Source organism: Choloepus didactylus, chromosome X, assembly GCF_015220235.1.
Source record: "Choloepus didactylus isolate mChoDid1 chromosome X, mChoDid1.pri, whole genome shotgun sequence".
Taxonomy (NCBI): domain Eukaryota; kingdom Metazoa; phylum Chordata; class Mammalia; order Pilosa; family Megalonychidae; genus Choloepus; species Choloepus didactylus.
Window position 1 is genome coordinate 68,918,453 of NC_051334.1, and position 14,952 is coordinate 68,933,404.

Sequence of the window (14,952 nt, forward strand, 5' to 3'; positions counted from 1 at the left end):
TAACTTATGAAATTCATTGACTAAAGCCAGAGAAGTGGGGAGGACTAGGAAATTGGAACCTGGGGCTGGGGGATGAGGGTCTTAGTTTCACACTTTAGACCAGTATCATCCAAAGTGAGTCACAAGAGAAGAGTATTGTGTGAAAAAAAGGGTTATAGGTCTCAGTATATTTACAAAATCACTGGGTTAAGCAGAGTCAATTAGGGTTGTTCACTGCAAGACTTCTCAGAGCCTTTGATTGATTCTTGTGCATCATGAAACTCCAAAAGAGTATGTGACAGTTCTCACACTTAATTTACTACCGAACTTTTCAATAACCATCTTCTGGTACCACTATTGTATAGTTCATGTTTTTAGAATTGCTTCTTCAGTATTCCTGAAGGTATGGGCAGATAAGGCAGTAAGACTATCCAGTCCTGGGCAATATGGGGCCAGGAGTAAGTCAGCATGACATAGAGCCCTGTTTTCTGTGGGGAAAGTTACAGAACCAAGCTTAGGACCCTGATCCTGGAGAATGTGTCCAGGAGGTCTTTGGTAGAGTATTAAAAGAGTATAGCAAGATTAAGTGTAGTTTGGACACTTGGTGAAACTAGGAAATAAAATAGGTCACGTAGGGTAAAACTTTGGAAATGAGAATAATATAATGGACTACTCTGGGGATAGATGTGTGCCAGATGATTACAAAAGATGTGAACATGCACAATAGGCCTTCTATCAGCTGGGTAGGCAGACATAAGGAGCAATAATATACCCTAAGAAAGAGCTGGCAGCTATCATCAGCTGGAATTCAATATGGGTCCACAGTCTTTGAGCAGAGGTAGAGGATTAGGTGCAGACATTGAGTAGAAATCCAACTAGGAACTCAAAATTAGAGCCGAGTAAGGACTCATTTGTCTTGGTACTCTAGATGGCATCAAAGGTAACCCAAGTTAAGTTACAGGTGGTAGGTAGTGTAGCACACAGAAATCCAGGAATATTAGCTAGACTACCTAATCCAGGGCCTGGATAGAAGATATAATGTTTCTGTCTGCTGAGAACTGACTTAGAATTGAGGGAAGATAAGACCTCTAGATGAGTCTCTCCCAAGAGATCCAAAAGGTCATTTCCACCTCTTCGAGTTTCAATTTCCTCACCCTTAAAATGGAGATAATAACTCCTGTTCTGCCTACCTGAGAATGATATTTGAGGATCAAAATGAGATAATGGATTTACAAGGCCTTTATATAACTGTAAATCTCAATGTACTTGTTAGGGATTGTTGTTATTGCAAAGAGACAGGTCCTCTATCTTTTTTTTTTTCTTTTGCTTCCCTTTTGCTTTCTATACCTCTCCTATTTCCTTCCTCCTTGTTCATTCCTGGTTTCATTCTTATTGTCTCTCATTCTCTTTTCTCAGGGCCAGTGATTCAGGCCGAGGTGGATGACACCATCCAGGTGGTCTTCTACAACCGTGCTTCCCAGCCATTCAGCATGCAGCCCCATGGGGTCTTTTATACAAAAGATTATGAGGGCACTTTGTACAGTGATGGTGAGTGGAAAGGGTTTTAAAAATGTGGATTGTAGGTGGCGTCAGATGTCTCTAGATATAAATGAGGGAGGGAGGGAAGGAGATGGAGGCGGAGTTAGTTGCAATGAGTGGATGTTTTTGAATAGGTGAATGATACTATAGAGAGGCAGAGCTGGACTCAATATAAGAGACAACTTTATTTATATATATTTAAATATATTCTGATTATAAAAATAAACTTGTACTTTGGAATTTTGGAAAACACAGAAAACTATAAAACATCATTTATAGATAAATCATCATATACATGTTGATACATTATTTTATATTTTTCTGTGCTTGTAAGACTGTATGTATTTATAGACTTGACATCTTATGGTTTATACAGTTTTGTATCCTGCTATTCTCATTTGCCATTATATTGTGATTGTTTTTCAAAGGCATTATAATGTTATAAACATTTTAATGACTATACAATATTCTATCACATGGATTTGCAATGATTTATGTACCTTATCCTTTATTGTTTGGATATGTATGTTTTTTCAATATTTTTGAATATCATAAATCATATTGCAATGGATGGATGTATGCATACATATTGGTTTGCATTTGGGATTATTATCTCAGGAGAGAATTATAGAAGTGGAATTACTGGTTCATTTATTTTTTTCTAAGAGTAATGTTAATATGTCTCAATAGCTAATAGCAAAAAATCAAACAATACTGAAAGTATAAAGGAAAAAGTTACAGACAAAGCTAGAATAAAAGGAAATTCTACAAGGCAACTGGTCTAGTCTATTCAAGAAGCCAATGCCATAGGAAAAAAAGACATAACAACCAAATGCAACGTGTGAACTTTGACTAGATCATGGTTATAAAAAATAGCAGCTTTAAGATATATTTTAGGAATAATTGGGAAAAATTGATATTACTGGATGTTAGATAATATTAGGAAATTTTCTTAACTGTGATAATGGTATTGTGGTAACATAGGATATGTTTACTTGATATATCTAGGAGTAAAATGTCATGATGTCTGCATTTTACTTCTAGTTGGTTCAGCGAAAGAAAAGAAAACAAACAAAAACTATATATATACATACATGCATATGTATATATATGTGTGTGTGCATGTGTTTGCATAGATATAAATACACACAAAGATAGATGTAGATAAAGTATACTTGGAAAATGTTAACAATTGACTGCAGCTGGTATATGGTAGGGTGATCAGATTACTGTACTGGTCTTTAAAGTTTTATGTATGTTTGAAAATTTAAAGAGTTAGAAATAATGAGTAAGAAAAGTTAAAACCATCCCAAATTATACAACTCTGATATAAGCTGTACTAAGAATATCTTTTCATGTGCATTTATACACACTTTTGTGATTCTATTGAATACATTTTTAAGATGCAGAATTACCATGTCAGTAGGCACACATTACAGTTGGTGGTACTTATGAAACAGGCTTTGATTACACATTTTTAAGTGGATTTTTAAGTAGGGATATAAGAGCAGATGCCTGTTTTCAAGTGAGGATTAGTCCTTATAAATTTTAAAGTCCCCTTTAATCCAGAGCTCCTATAATTTTGGAAAACTAAAACCTAGGGAAGTTTAAATTACCCCAGTTCATATAGCAAGTAGTGGTAGAACCAGAAATCAGATTCTGGTCTTGACTTGAGTCCTTTCCAATATTTCAGGTTGCTGCTGCCACTGCTGCTGCTCTGAAATGCCTCTGTAGTTTCTGATGATTACCTTACTGTTTGGAGCTGATGCTCCTCACTCTGGCAATTATGAGTAATGACTGCCATGTTTTCCCTGCAGGCTCATCCCACCCTGGCTTGATTGCCAAACCCTTTGAAAAAGTAACATATCGCTGGACAGTCCCTCCCCACTCTGGCCCGACTGCTCAGGATCCTGCCTGTCTCACCTGGATGTACTTCTCTGCTGCTGATCCTGTCAAAGACACAAATTCTGGCCTGGTAGGCCCCCTTCTAGTGTGCAAGGCTGGTGCTTTGGGTGCAGATGGCAAGCAGGTATGACCAGGGTTTCTAGGTGGGAAGCCTTCTGGGAGGAGGATGAGGCTGAATAGGAATTAGGCATGGAGCTGGCTTCTAGAGGCAAGGGGATAGAAAAAATAACCAAGCTGATCAATTAGAAATCTGGAAAAGGAAATGAGTCTGCAGATACACAGTCTACAGCTGCTGAAACCGTTGTCATTCCTCTGTCTGCTCTTCTCCAATGGACCTGCAGAAAGGTGTTGATAAAGAGTTGTTTCTCCTCTTTACTGTCTTGGATGAGAACAAGAGCTGGTACAGCAATGCCAATCAAGCTGCTGCTATGTTGGATTCCCGACTGATCTCAGAGGATGCCAAGGACTTCCAAGACTCCAATCGGATGCATGGTATAGGGAATGTCTTTTCTCTGGGCTACTACTGGGGGTTCCCAAGCAAACTTTAACCCTAACCTTAATCATTATCCACCCCTACAAACATGATCTCATTGTCAGCTTTGCCCAAGAGAGGAGCAGGTTCAGGGATTCAACCTAAAACAATAGATTTTTTTTTATTTAGCACTTTCTTATGCTACACATCTTGTGTTACACAGTACATGGTATGGAGGGCACTGAAAGAAGATATTGTGAGGATGAGGATTGGGCCATAGGAATCCACTAGAGAGTGAGAGGAATAAGCTGGGCTGATACTCTTCCAGCCTTTTCTCCCTGTCCCTATTTTCCACTACCTCTGCTCTCCAATCCCATATTCCAGCCAAATGGGGCTGTTTTCTTTCCTTGAACATATACTTTTCTGATTTTATGCTTTTGAAATGTTGTTCCCTCTACCCAAATGCCCCTCCTTTCATCTTTGCCCTCTGCCTCTGGAAATTCTGCCCATTTTCTAAGGCTCTACTCAAAAGCTCCCTTCCCCATGTTACCATCTCTTAACACTCAAGCCCAGTGTAAAGGCACTTTCTTCTGTACTACTATTGCATTTGGTCAAATCATTTTAAGAGGAAGCTACATATATTCCTCAATAATGTAGCTATTTGTTACTGTAGTCTCCTTGTAAGTGAGTACCTGGCATTGCTTATCTCTGGATCCTCTACACTATCTACAATACAGTAAATATTTATTGAATTAGTGAACTACCAAATGAATGGGTAGGGGAGTTAGTGAGTGAATGGGAAAACATACTCCCAGCTTGCAAGAAGATCCCAGCATTTTTAAATGAGATGAGACTAATAACACCCATGAAACAATTAGAGAAAAATCCAAGACAGCCCATAATTAAGTGCTAAATTGTGTGGAATAATTTTTATGTGACATAGGAATTCAGAGGAAGAGAGCATGAATGAAAAAAAAAAACAGAAAGAGGATTCTTGGAGGAAAGCAGTGCCTAATATGGGGCTTAATGGCTGAATAGGTTTGCATTCAGGATATTCTGAGCAGGGGAAATAGAATCAGGGGGTTGCCAGTATTCTCATCAGCAGCCCAGGTGATTTTCAGACAGAGTGGCCCATTAAAGCTGGTTCCAGTGAATGTGGGGTTAATGACAAATGGGTTAGCTTCAAACTGTCCTCCCTGCATTTGTCTGGGGAGGATAAGAGAGTACAAGAATGAATGTGTTGCCTTTTGGCTGTATCACTTGGTTCCCATCACCAGTTAGTTCCATCAGCTGGAAAAGGTAAGAAAGTCCTGTGGCCAAGTTCATTTCAGTTTGAGTTTACTGAGTACTTAACTGGTATCAGGCAACATGCCAAGTGCTTGGGAAGCCACACAGAAAAAAAATGATGTGCTTACTGCTAGGTCAATCTAGTGCAGGAGACAGATTTATAAGTACATCATTGGAGTCCCATGTGGTGGGTTACTGAAGAATCTTGTGGAGCAATAGTGCCATGGGAACCAGAGAGTGGGTGCTTCACATAACTTTGCTAGACCTTTGAGTTGGGACATGATAGAGGAGTAGCAGTTTGGACAAACAGAGCTCAAAGGATAGGAGCATGTGTGTGAGGGATGGAGAGACAGATTGAAGACAGGAGTACCAGGGATGAGGCTATTATAGAGTTTCAAGCCAGAGAAGATGAGGGTCAGAACCAGGGTAGTGGCAGTGAAGAGTAAAAGGAGACAGATTGAGACCTGAGGATGGAAACTCAGGGATTCCTAACACTTATGGAGGGGATGGAGAATGAAAAGCCCATGAGAAAGATGGAGAAGAAACAGTCAAGGAGATTGGAAGAGAAGCAGGAGGATGTGGGGCTACAGAAGCCAAGGGAGGAGAGTCTCAAGGGAAAGGTAACAGGAGAGGGTAGTATTTTTATGAGGGGGGAGGCCGTGATAGTAGTGAGTTAAGTAGTTCAGTGTAGCTAGAACGTAGGGTGTGGTGGAGGAGTGGCAGGAGATCAAGCCAGAAAGACCAGCTGGGCCTGAATCCCAGAGTCTTGAACATCAACCTAAGGAGTCAGCGCTTCATTCTGTAAGCAATGGCGAGCCCTGGAAGGACTTCATAAATGAATGACCTGGTTAGATTAGGGTGTTTTAAAGAAGTTAGACTTAGGCAGTGTGGAGGATGTTGTAGGGGAATGGGACGAGAGGCAGGAGCTCATTGGAGCAGAGTGTAGTGGCAGTTGGGCTGTGGAGAGATAAGGCAGGGCTGAATGTATGGAGTGGCATCAGGGATATGGAGGATGGGATGGACAGACTTGATAGTTCATGAGTAGAGCTAAAGTGGATTAGAGAAGAAGGCAGAGGGTTGAGGATGACTTTGCAGTTTTAAGTTGTGGGAAAACAGTATGAAGTTGCTGTCATGATGCTAACTGGTACACAAATAGTCTGGTCTCATCTCCCCATCCCCTCTTGTGTTCTTGTTTTCCAGCCATTAATGGATTTCTGTTCTCTAACCTGCCCAGGCTGGACATGTGCAAGGGTGATGTAGTGGACTGGCACCTGCTTGGCCTGGGCACTGAGACCGATGTGCATGGGGTCATGTTCCAGGGCAACACTGTGCAGCTTCAGGGCATGAGAAAGGGCGCTGCCATGCTCTTTCCTCATACCTTTGCCATGGCCATCATGCAACCTGACAATCCTGGTAAGTGTCTTAGCAGCTGACCCTAGGCTTAGAGGCTTTGTTGAACATGTGGGAGGAGAGGGATGCGGGTTAAGAGAAAAGAAGCAACACGTTCAGGGTTCTGGGGAAATTTTCAAAACTGTTTTTCTTCTCCCTCTTCAATTTTCTCTCCATGTTCTGGTTGTCTGTATGAACTCATATGCAAGAAGAGTAAAATTAATAGAAGGCTGAGGAAGCTCCTTTCTGGAAAAACAGGAGAAATGCCAGGATACTTCTGAGCTTCAGGACAGTTTTTATATAGGAAAAGGGTGAACTTGGCCTTGTAGCCTCTGGCCACATAGAGATTCTATAGTGAAAGTCTTCACGTTGGGAAGGAGGTTGATGAGATGTACCTGTAAGTGCTTTCAACTCATAGATTTTGTGAGGATTTCTGCAAACTGTCCAACTTCCAGTGGGGTGAGGACTGTAACACTTTTGGCCCAAGAATCAGAACATATGAGCTCTAGTCCAGGTTCTTCCCTCTCTGTGGTTCTTTTGATGACTTTCTTCTTTCATTCTTTCCTTCTCCCTTTCCTTCCCTTATCTTCCTTTCCACTTCCTTCCCTCCTTTTTTAATGTTCCTTTCTTTCTTTCTTTCTTTCTTCCTTCCTTCCTTCCTTCCTCCCTCCCTCCCTCCCTTCCTTCCTTCCTTCTTTTCATCCTTCCTTCCTTCTTCTGTTTGTAATAAAGATACCTGACTAGAATGTTTCCTCAGATTTCATCTATGTATGGTTTTTCATAATGCAGCAGTAATTTTTCTTCTCAGTCCCTAGGGTGTTTTCCTTTTCTACCCTGTAAGTGGTGATAGTGCTTATACGATAACTCTGACAGTTCCACACAGATCCCACCAAGCTTTTATTATAGTTGTGTAAGCTCTATTCATATTGGGGAAAAAAGTCCCTAAGCAAAACAAGTCTCTTCGATGATCTAATAATTTCTGCCTGGCATTTGGTTTGACAAACGCTTGACATAAAATTGGTCTCAGACTCCTTGGGTCCTAATTTCTGCCCATCTATCTGGGCTACTTTCTTGGCTGGGGAGAATCATTGGTAGCAAATTAGAAACACCAGTTAATGGAGCAGAAAGGAATATGAGGTACAAGTACTTGCACTGTCATTGAGGGGTAGGGAACTTCTCAATAAGAAATACCTTATTCTCTAGCCTTGGCCCCAAAGGCAAACTCCCAGTTTAATCTTCTTGTACAGCCAGCCAGGTTCCCTAGCCAAGTCTATATGTTTCCCAGGACTCTTACTTTGGATGAATAAATTAATTTCATGCCATGCTGAGGCCCAAGGAGGGTGGCTGTAGATGTCTTAAAAAGCATTTTGATGGGTGAGGTGGTGGTGGTGGTGGTGGGGGAGTAGAGAATGTGTTTATAAGAGAAAAAGCTTGGAAAGTTACTCTTGGTCATGATTCCTGTGTTTTCTTGCTAGCAAAATCATAAAACTTTTTGTATTTGCAGTCTCCAGGACTTTCAAACTGTTTTCTCTTCCAAAGAGGTCCTGAGTCATAGAAAGTTGGAACTGGTGGAGCCCTTTATAGATTGTATCAATTCTCAATTCTCATATTTTATGATGGGGTGGGGGAAAGAACAGAGATTGGAGGGGGAGGGCAAAATTATTTGCTCAGCTTAGAAATGTTGACACTATCTTTTCCTTTTCTTTGTCTTACCTCTTCCCATAAATTCCTATTGATTCTTATTCCTAGTTGATCTCTTGAATTTGAAGTCTCCTCATTTTATACCTGGGAGCTTACTCTCTGACTACAGTTGAGAGATACCTTTGTGCCTAGCTACAGGGAGACAGGGAAAAAGGCCCTAAGTTAATGGCAGAGCTAGGACCAGAATCTGACTTTGGGACTCTGGAAAGAGGAGTAGGGATGAGGAATGATAAACATATGTATGAACTTGAACAGTTTTGCAATTTTTTAAATAACATTACCATGCAAATACAATGTGGTATGTGCTGAATTACAATTAGGTAGTTTTAAAAATTGGAAAACACGTACGAATAGAAAAGCAAAAGCCCAGAAAGAAATGGACAATGTTAAGTGTTTTAGTCCTGTGGGACTATGGGTGATTTTTTTTTTTTAATTTTTTAAAGTTTTATTAGGGAAATATTTTAGTTGACTTTGTTTATGTAGCATAATACATTTAACTAACTTTGTAATATAAATTGGTAGACAGCTTTTTAGTAATAAAACAAAATTTAAATTGAATATTTTAAAAGGATTGTTCAATGTCTGACTATTTCAAGAATGCAAACCTGAAGTAAAAAAATTGCCAACATTTAGCCAAAATTTAAATTGTTGGACTACAAGGTAGACTGCACTTTCAGTAACTGGCACCTGGGCGGGGAATTCAAGACCAAGTCCACTGTTCTCTACTTCAGTGAGTGAAAGAATCAAGAGGAACTTAATTAAAAAACAGATTCCAGGGCCCCACTTCTGCAGATTTCTGTTTTGGTAGGTCTAGGCTGGGGCCCAGAAGCCTGCTTTTCTAATAATTGCTGAAAGTATTGGACAGAGGGGGTATAAGTGATTTTTTAAGTTCTCTTTTCTCTTTGCTCAAAATTTTAATAAGCCTACATTACATTTAACAGAAAAGAAAAATTGTACTTTAAAATATTACCCTATACAATATGCCTCAGCCTTTTACAATGTAGCAACTGATACTAGATATTTCGTAGCCAGGGAAAATGGCAGATGAAAAAGGCTAGAGCTTGTAATACGTTATTTTCCACCAAATGCATGTTAGACTTCTCAAAAGCAAAGAGAAGAATATTCGTTATTGGCCTGGTCCCTCACTAGGGTTTGTTTCCTCTCTCTCTTACCATTGGAACTCCTTTCTTAATTTATTTTCTCTCTCTTTTTTCACTTTCCTATCCTCTTTTCTTTTACCTCACTCCTTTTCCTCCCTCTGCTCGCATCTTTTACCTTTTCCTTTTTTCCTTTCTTATTTTTGTTTTTCTTCTTTTCCTTCTTATATTTCCCTTTCTTTATCTTTTCCTCTCTTTCTTCCATTCTTTCCTTTCTTTTGGTCCCCGATTTTTCTCTCATTTTCATTGCCTTCACTTTCTGTCTTTTTTCTACCATCTTTTTCTTTATCTTTTATCCTTCCTTTTTTGTTTCGCCTTCCTTTATTCCTCCTCTTCTTTCTTCATTTTCCTTCTTTCTATTCCTTCCCTTCTCTGCTTTCTTCCTTCTTTTTTCTTTTCTTTCTTCCTTTGTTTTTTCATCTTTCCCTTTTTGCTTCCCTTCTCTCAATTCCCTTCTCAGCTTTCTTTCTTTCTTTCTCATCTTTCTTTCTTTCTCTCTTTCTTTCTTTCTTTCTTTCTTTCTTTCTTTCTTTCTTTTCTCCTATTTATTCTTGCTTTATTTCTTTTCCTTTTCCTTTCCTTCATTTACCTTTTCTTTCATTCTGGATCTTTTCTTTCCTCTCTTGTATTCCTATTTTTTTCCATTTTTTTCTGTTTTTCCTTATTTTTCCTTCTTCACTTCTGTTTTTTTATTATTTTTCCCAAAACATAGTAAATTTCCATTCTTTCATACTTGTTGAGCTAGGTGCTGGTGATGTGAGGATGAATGAGGCAGCTTGAAATTAATGAGAAAGGGAGATAGGTGTATAAACAATATTCACAAGGCTGTGATGGTGTCATGAATGAAGAACTATGGAAACAGAGGGAACTGTGACACATTCTGCCTGGTTGATGAAATGAAGCTTTCCAAGGCAAACAGACATTCAAGCTGAGCTTTTCAGAATGAATAAATTGTCACCAGGCAAATTAAGGAGGTGGGTGGTGAAGAAGGGGATTATAGACAATGGGAACCATATGGGCAGTTGATCTGCCTGGAGAAGGTTGAATAGACTGATTTGATTCAATGGTTCTCATCTCAAGGTGGTATGCTAAAGGGTGCTTGGAAATTTGTAAAGCAATTTTTAGTTGTTACAATGACTGGGGGCTGCTATGGGCATTTAGAAAGTGGGAGTTAGGGATGCTAAAACTTTCTCCAATATGCAGGGCAGTCCTGCACATACAGTAATCCCAACAAAGTTGATAATAGCACCTCTATTGTAAAACATCAGGCATATAGGACTTAAGGGGGATAGGATATAACTAAAGACTCAGTTGAAAAGAGGGCAGAGAGGCAAATAATGAAGGAGTTTACTAAGGAGATAGAACTTTATCTTTTAGGTTATGGAACATCACCAAACGTTTTCTTTTTGTAATTAGGAGGAAGAGTGGCAGAATTTGATCTGGATTTCTGAGCCAGGAGAATCCAGAACCAGGGAGACACAGCAGGAGGCTCTTGCAAGAGATGATGAGTGTCTGCCAATGGGTGGGGACAGTGAAGATGGAGAAGAGGGATCAAGTTAAGGGCTATTTTTGGAGAGAAATGACAGAACTTTGATGTGGGCCTGAAAAAGAAGAAAGGATGCCTGAGGTTTCCAGCTTGGGAATTAGTTAGATGGAGGTGTCATTAATCAAATGAACAAATACAGAAGATGAGAAGGGTGGTGAGATTAGGATAGAAAGTGTTCATTTAGGGCAGGTTGAGTTTTAAGTTCCTGGTGAATTCCAGGTGGAGATTTCACAGTAGGTAGTTGTGGTTAGAAATCTAAAGCTTGAAGGAGAAACTTGGACTAGAGAGAGAGAGAGGTTTGATGTTCCCATAGTTGAAGTCCATAAGCATGTAGAACGAGAGGAAAGAAAACCTAAGGCTGAAGTCAACATGCAACAGGTAGGAGGAAGGAAAGAAGACAGAATAGGAGACAACTAAGTATTGGTCAGAGAGGTAGGAGGAGATTCAGAAGAGAGAATGATGCCGTTGAAGCCAAGGGCAGAGAGTGTTGAAAATGAAGGGGCTTGGATGACAGCATCCATGTGAGAAAACTGAGATGATGTGGCTAACCCAAGGTCACTTGATTCTCTCAGAATGTCTTCTACCTGTTCCTATCCCGTCAAGGAATTATCAGACTTTCTTCTCCATACCAAACCATGATGTTTTACTTTTGGACAGAATATTACAATCATTCATTTGCATATACATTCATTCACTCAACAAATATTTATTGCACATCTTCTATGTTCTAGGACTGGGGTAGAGAAGAGTCCAATACAGACATGACCCTTGCTCTCATGGGAGACCCACAATAGACACATGAAAAACACATAAATTAAGAATAAGATAGTTTCAGAGAGTGATATAGGCCATGAAGGAAATAAAATACAGTGAGGTGATAAAATTATGGGAACACATTATTTTGGAGAGTGTGTTAAAGAAGAATTGTGACATTTGAGCTGAGGCCTAAATAATCAGAAAGGAAGCTATATGAAGATGTCTCAACAGAGTATTGCAGGCAGAGGGGCCAGAAAGTGCAAATGCCCTAAGGTGGGAATGATCATGGCTTGTTCAAGAGTCAGAATGAAGGCAAGTTTAGTTGGAGCATAGTGAGCTAGGAGAAGAGTGATACGACATGGGTCATATATTATGCAGGGCCTTGTTGACCATGGTCAGGAGCTTGGATTGTTTTCTCCATGTGAATGGAGCATTTAAAGCAAGGGAGTAATGTGTTCTGAATTATATTTGTTGAAGAGTACCCTGGCTACTGTGTGGAGAATGGTTGAAGAAGGCAGAAGAAGAAGCAAAGAGCATAGTTGGTACTCTACTGATCTATTCAAGGTGAGAGGTAATGATGGCTTGGACTAAGGAAATGGCAGTGGAAATGGAAATAAATAGACAGATTAAAGATAATTTTGAAGGGAGAGCTGATCAGATTTATTGATGGATTGGAATTGGGGAATAAGGAAAGAAGATTTAAGGGAGCAGATAAGGAAAGAAAAGAGTGGATGCTTTCTTTCAAAGAGCTTATAAACTAGTAATAAGGACTATTTTTAAAGAAAGAAGAAGACTTAATCCATCATGTGGTTTAGATATAAAGTGCATTAGGAGAGGAGGGGCCAAGAATGGAAAGGTTAATGTGGGCTAGAATAGTCAGGGAGGACTTCCTGGAAGAGATGAGACATGAATTGAGTCATGGAGAATTAATGGGCTCTCGTATATATTTGTGGTGGATAGGCAGGTATATTCCAGAAGGAGATAACAATATGAATGGAAATTCCCAGGTAGGAATGAGATATGTGAGAGGGAAAGTCAGGGACAGATTTAATTGGTTGAGTTTGGGACAATGAGTGGGAAGTGGGATTGGGTTTATAATTTGGAGCCAGCTCACAGAGTGATTTGAAAGCCAGGCAGAAGAGTTTATAGTGATGGGCTAAGTAGTGGACAGTAAAGGAAGGGAATGATGAAAGTGAAGTTCTAAGAAAGTTAGCTTCTACTGATTAGCATGCTCTGATTCTGGGTGTCCTTGACATAGAAACCTGGAGTTTGAGATCAACACCAGGCAGCTTTACAACTTAGACATTCATGACCAATATTTGAACAGTCTCTTGTGAGAACCCTCTAGAGAGGGCCATTTCAAAGTTCTCTTATATAAGCCTCTTTGATATCAAGTTCTTTTTTGTATCTAACTAAGCACACCTTTATTTCTTTGGTACTTTGCAGAAAGAGGAGCCAACTTGTCAGTGCGTTCTTTGGAATAATTAACACAGCTTTATTTATTTATGGCTTTATTTATTTGTTGAACATTTACTATATACTGTGCTAAGCACTATACACACATTATTGTGTTAAATCCTAGGAAAGCCAAATGAAGTAAGTAAAATTATCCCCATTTTACTGATGAGGGAAATGAAATATACAGAGCTTTAGAAATTGCCTCGAAGTTTTATAGCTAGTAAGTGACAAATAGGGTTGCCAACAGTCTCAGTTTTCCCAGGACAGAGGCTTTTCCAGGGTTATGGGACTTGCAGTGCTCAAACCAGGAAAGCCCTGGGCAAAATGGGATGAGTTGATCAACCTACAGTCAAGTTTCAAACCCAGCTTTGGAGCTGGAGTTCTTAACCTCTGTACTCATTACTCTCAATAAGCTTGTAATAATTTCTTATTTAATTCATAGAAGAGCCTTACCTGAGACTACCCACTCTCAGCAGTATGCCAAAGGAGAAGCAGAAAATCCTCCAGGCACTTTCCAGGGGTGTCCTGCGTCAGGTTTTGCTCTCTGCTCCCCCCTCCCCAGGGACATTTGAGATTTACTGCCAAGCAGGCAGGCATCGTGAAGCAGGGATGAGGGCAATCTACAATGTCTCCCAGTGTCCTGGCCACCAAGCTACCCCTCGTCAACACTACCAGGCTGCAAGAGTCTATTACATCATGGCAGAAGAGGTGGAGTGGGACTATTGCCCTGACAGGAGCTGGGAGCTGGAATGGCACAACCAGTCTGAGGAGAAGAGGTGAGCCTTCAGAAAAGGAAATGTCACACTTTTGGAGAATCCAGAGCATTTTACAGATGAAGAAACTGGAACTTTGAGATGAGGTGGGACTCATCTAAGGTGACCTAATAAGACTCAACAGATCTGGGAGCAGGACTTCTGAGTTTTAGCTAAGTGCTTCTTCTATTTTGCTATATTATAGGGCTGAAGTAAAAACCAACGCCCTCACCCCTATCCTCTTAAGCCTTGCCTCCCTTCTTCTGGTTAGCCAGAAACACCTCTAAATTTTAGAGGACCTACTTGAGGGACTGAATGCCCCAAACTTAGCTATCCCTTGATAAAATGGCATTGCATTCATTATAGTGAAGACTCAGCTGTGTAGCAGAAAAGTCTAAAATAGAGTGGCTTAAATAAGATAGAATTTAATTTCTTGCTCACATTATGATACAGATAAGAGTAGTCCTGAGCTAGTAGGTGAACCCTACCTTTCATCTCTGGGACCAAGATTTCTGCTCCAGTTGTAGCCATTCCCATCTATCAAGAAGGGGGAAAGAAGTCTGGGACCAGCAGCACTGTCAGTAAAGAGATGACCTGGAAGTTGTATGTATCACTGTCTTGCATATCCCATTGTCTTGAACTTATTCATATGACCATGCCTAAATGCAAGGAAGGCTGGGGAATATACTCTTTTGGTAAGCAGCCATATGCCTAGCTAAAACCTATAAGATTCGATTACTAAAAAGGAAGAAGGGGAGAATGGAAGCTGACATACAGTTTAGCAGTCTCCGATATGGATGTTATCTCCAATGTTTGTTTTCAATGTCCTCACTGCGCTTTCCTAATTCTTGCTATTTATACTGGTTGTTGAAGGTTGAAACCTTCTTGCTAACTTGCTCTGGTACTTGGGAAAAGTGACTTCCTTTCTCTAGACCTTGGTTGACTTATCCATAAAATGGCGTGGTATAGTCAAAAGAACCTTATTAGTCGGGGAGGAAGAGAAGGAGCAGC

The 14,952-nt window shown here is 40.0% G+C and overlaps 1 protein-coding gene across 1 annotated transcript in view; it reads left to right on the plus strand.

Annotated features, from left to right (window-relative positions):
* HEPH (hephaestin) overlaps positions 1-14,952 on the plus strand; it is a 103,974-nt gene that overhangs the window by 12,962 nt on the left and 76,060 nt on the right. Inside the window, 5 exon segments of the mRNA XM_037821506.1 lie at positions 1,396-1,527; positions 3,336-3,547; positions 3,765-3,915; positions 6,383-6,595; positions 13,752-13,965. Of these exon segments, the coding sequence (XP_037677434.1) occupies positions 1,396-1,527; positions 3,336-3,547; positions 3,765-3,915; positions 6,383-6,595; positions 13,752-13,965 (922 nt within the window).